Source organism: Corvus brachyrhynchos, unplaced genomic scaffold, assembly GCF_000691975.1.
Source record: "Corvus brachyrhynchos isolate BGI_N302 unplaced genomic scaffold, ASM69197v1 scaffold30, whole genome shotgun sequence".
NCBI classification, from domain to species: Eukaryota; Metazoa; Chordata; class Aves; order Passeriformes; family Corvidae; genus Corvus; species Corvus brachyrhynchos.
Window position 1 is genome coordinate 588,679 of NW_008235742.1, and position 3,819 is coordinate 592,497.

Consider the following 3,819-nt stretch of genomic DNA (forward strand, 5'->3'; position numbering starts at 1 on the left):
ACGTCCTCAGTGAAATCCTGGCAAACACAAAGCCAGGCACTCAGCTCACCATGCTGCTGGCACAGGCCCACCCTCCCTGCCCCCACCTGCTCTGTTAGGGAAGGTTCTTGGGACAGGGACCATTTCCCCGTGCAGGCCAGGCACAGCACCACCGTGACACACACAGGCCCCACAGACGGCCCTCCAGACTCACCTTGTCCCCCTGGGGATACTTCTTGAGTTTAACCAGCACTTGGGGCATCTGAAAGACACAGGGCACAGAGTGACATCAGGGCAGTCCCCATTCCACAGCTGGGACCCCCCAGCAGCACCAGCCCACACCAACACAGCTGCACACAGCTGCTCTCCCAGCCCCAGGAAAGGAGCATTTCTGGAGCAGTGTGTGCACCCAGGGGATTTTGTGCCCCTGTTCCCCTCTGCAGTGTCCTTCCACCATCACCTGGAGCCACATTTCCCCCACAACACCTCAGGAAAACCCACTCTGCCAAACAAAGTGAGGCTGGGCTGAACGGAGGCCCCTGGACTCCTGCTCAGTGGGTGACAGGAGGCCTGGGGTGGGCTCAGGTGGGATGGACCCCAAGGGGCACATTGTGGGGAGTGGAGGCACCCTGAGGAGCACATGGTGAGCTGTGGGGGGCATACTGTGGGGTGTGGGACACCTTAAGGGGCACATTTTGGGGTGGGGGGGGCACCCCAAGGGGCACACTGTGGGTGAAGGGCACACTGCAAGAGAGAAGGACTGATTGCTCTGGCAGAGCTCAGGGCTCAGCAGGAGCCAGACGTGCAGGAAAAGGGCAGGGACTCGGGGCTGCAGCTGGGCCCTACCTTCAGGAAGGTGAAAGCTGTCCACTTGAGCTCCTCCGTGCCCTCGGGACACTCGATGAGGCCCACAAAACAGGCTTTCCAGATCTCCAGCACAAAGAGCGGGGAGGGGATGCGCTGTGGGGCACACACACAAGCCCTCCCAGTGCTGGGCTGGCAGCAAAGCACATCCCCCCACCACAGCCAAACCCTGAACCCCTGCAGAGGTGTTGATGGGCTTCCACTGCTCCCTTGGACCAGGACCAGCACAAGGAGACACATGGCATGGAGCTGTGGCCAGGCCCCACAGCCCCAGGCTGCCTGAGCAAGAGAACATGCTGTCACTTCTGTACCTGCATCCTCTTCACCATCATCAGCTGCTCCACCAGTGGCTGGGTCTCTCCCGTGAGGTTCATGGTGCCCTCCAGCAGCACCACAGCGTGCACAGTGGGGAAGCCTGTCTTGTTCAGCTGCTCCGAGTGGACTGAGAGCATGGTGGGGATGCTGGGTGGGAAAGGACAGCCCAGGGTCACTGGAGCCCTGAAGGGACAGATTCCTGCTCCTCCTGTCCCACTCCCATTCCCTGGCCAAGCCTCTGACCTTTGCTGCCCCGGGGCAGGACACTGGAACACCTGTGCCTGGGAGTTCCAAGGCACAGCCAAGCCCTCAGGCCCTGGGAGCAATTCCAGGGGGATCCAGAGCAGGAACAGCAGCTCTGGTGTAGCCAGAGTAGCTAAGGGATGGTAAACGGTCCCAGGGTCACCAGAGGAGCAACCCCTGGGTAACTCTTCTGCAACAAGTCACCACTAGCCCTGTCCCCTCTCCACTGGGAAGCCCCTGCTGGATCAGGGATCTGAGCTGGGAAGGGACAGGGAAGCCAGGAGCCAGTGTGGAGGGAGGCAGGAGGCTCTCAGCCCTCAGAGCAGGGAGTCTGGGGGACTCAGAGTGGGGCTCAGACCCATTTTGCCCCTCAAGCCCACGGGGCAGCAGAACACAGCCACCTCTTGATGAGGGAGACGCAGTCATCAGCCTGGCTCCGCAGTGGGGAGCTGCCAAGGTTGTTCAGGTTCTCCCCCAGCTTGACGAGGGACTGCTCCACGGTGCTCCAGGAGGCTGGGAAGGGAAGGCAGGGATTCAGCGAGGGGACAGTGGCACACGGGGAAGCCAGGCAGGCCAACTCCAAGGCCTATAGCAGCAGAGGGGCTGAAGAGGCTGGGGGTCCCTCCTGGTGATGCAGCCCCAACCCGGGGGTCTGTGTGCCCCCAGCAGCTCCCATCCCAAGCCCAGCCTGGCAGAGCCCCCTGGCCAGACACAGGCACAGATGAAGGCGTGGGGCTGTGCCAGGCTGTCGGAGCACAGGGCTTGCCACGCGCCCAGAACAGCTCACACAGCCTTCACATTAATTCTGCTCCTCTTCCAAGGGCAGCACGGAGGGGAGGGGGCAGAGGGTGGCACAGAGCCAGGGAGGAGACGGTTACAGCAACAGGGCTGGAAGATGGATAGGTTTGGAGCCGCAGGGACAATGCGGCAGGAGCCGGGCAGGGGGAAGGGAGAGGTGGCAGTGACATCTCCCCAGGGCCAGCGCGCGGGGCAGGGACGTACACGTCTCCTCCAGCTTGGCGATGTGGATCAGGGCACGGTTCTTGGTGCTGCTGAGCACCTTCTCCAGCCGCTCCAGGCACATCTTCAGCTGGTTCTCCGCCGCCGCCTGCTCCAGCGGCTCCTTCACCTTCTCGGCGTAGAAGGCAGCGCAGCGCAGGAGCCAGGTGAGGGCACTCAGCAGCGCCCGGCACAGGCTGATGCACTCCTCGGCTTTGCCGTGGCAGCTGGGACAGGAGAGAAGCGGGAATATCCTCACTGTGTGTGGGGAAACTGAGGCACAGACACAGGGTAGGCCGGGGAACCCAAAACCAGGTCCCGCGCTTCCAGCCCACTCCTCTGCTGCAGATCCCAGCCTGCTCATCCCACCAGCGTTCCCGCTGTGCCAGGGGGAAGGAGACATCCCCACCCCCCGCCATGCAGCCTCCTTGCTGGCCACTCTACTACAGGGAAACTTTCCAAGCTTTTAATCAAATTATCTTGCTAAGAGAGGCTCAGCATCGATCAGTACACTGCGAGAGGTGAACGCTTTCCCCTCCTGATGCACAAATCATTGGGGCCAGAAGTTTTGATCAAATTAAGCAGAGGATCAGGGCAGGCAGGAGCGGATTAAGGGCCGGCTCTGCAGTTGGCCAGCGACAGCTCCTTGTCAACATCTGCCACTGATGCATATTCATTGCTGCTGCTTCATTTCATCTCATTGAAGAGCCTTCCTCATCCTCCCTGCCGCATGCTCTCACCTCCCAGAAGAGGCTGTCAGGGGTTAACAGGAAGATTTCTGAGCTTTCTAAAAAAGTTTTTGTGGCCTGAGTTGTCTGGACTCCCCTGGGTCCTGCAACACCAGCGGAAGAGCATAAAGGAAAAAAACAAGGCAGCGCCTGGGGCAGCACAGGCAGGACCAGACTGGGACACACAGCCAGGGCCTGGGAAGGTGCAGAGGGAAAGGAAACGGAGACCCTCGGACCATGGGTCTTACACCCACCCCACCCCATCTACCTGAGCTGGGCAGGAAAACCATGGTGAGGTTTATCCCAGAATAGGGGGGGGTTTCCTGCAGCTTCCCACAAAGCTAGTGGAGTTTGGATTCCTTCTTCTGTCCCTGTGCTGCCACTCACAAGGCAGCAACTTGGGAATGGACACAGAGCTGGCGGGGGAACCTGCCTTCCTCTGCCATGGTGAGTATCCTGGGATCAGACAGGACCCCCAGGCTCCGCTGACTCCTGGTTCTGCCCATGGCACAGCCAGGGCAGAGATGGCAGCGCTGGAACGTCACACAGTACCTGAGGCGGTCACAGAACATGTCCATGATCTCCAAGAGCGACTGGACACACAAGTCCCGGGAGAAGTCATCGAACTAGAGCAGGGGAACACAGAGAGACTTCAGATGAGGGCTGCTCCGGCAGCTCCCGAAACAAGCTC

General features: G+C 60.6%; 1 protein-coding gene across 1 annotated transcript in view; it reads right to left on the minus strand.

Annotated features, from left to right (window-relative positions):
- MED24 (mediator complex subunit 24) overlaps positions 1 to 3,819 on the minus strand; it is a 17,767-nt gene that overhangs the window by 9,509 nt on the left and 4,439 nt on the right. Inside the window, exons 4-10 of the mRNA XM_017737141.1 lie at positions 3,681 to 3,754; positions 2,404 to 2,627; positions 1,803 to 1,914; positions 1,155 to 1,305; positions 826 to 939; positions 194 to 241; positions 1 to 17 (exon numbers count right to left, since the gene is read on the minus strand). Of these exons, the coding sequence (XP_017592630.1) occupies positions 1 to 17; positions 194 to 241; positions 826 to 939; positions 1,155 to 1,305; positions 1,803 to 1,914; positions 2,404 to 2,627; positions 3,681 to 3,754 (740 nt within the window). The remainder of the gene's footprint in view (positions 18 to 193; positions 242 to 825; positions 940 to 1,154; positions 1,306 to 1,802; positions 1,915 to 2,403; positions 2,628 to 3,680; positions 3,755 to 3,819) is intronic.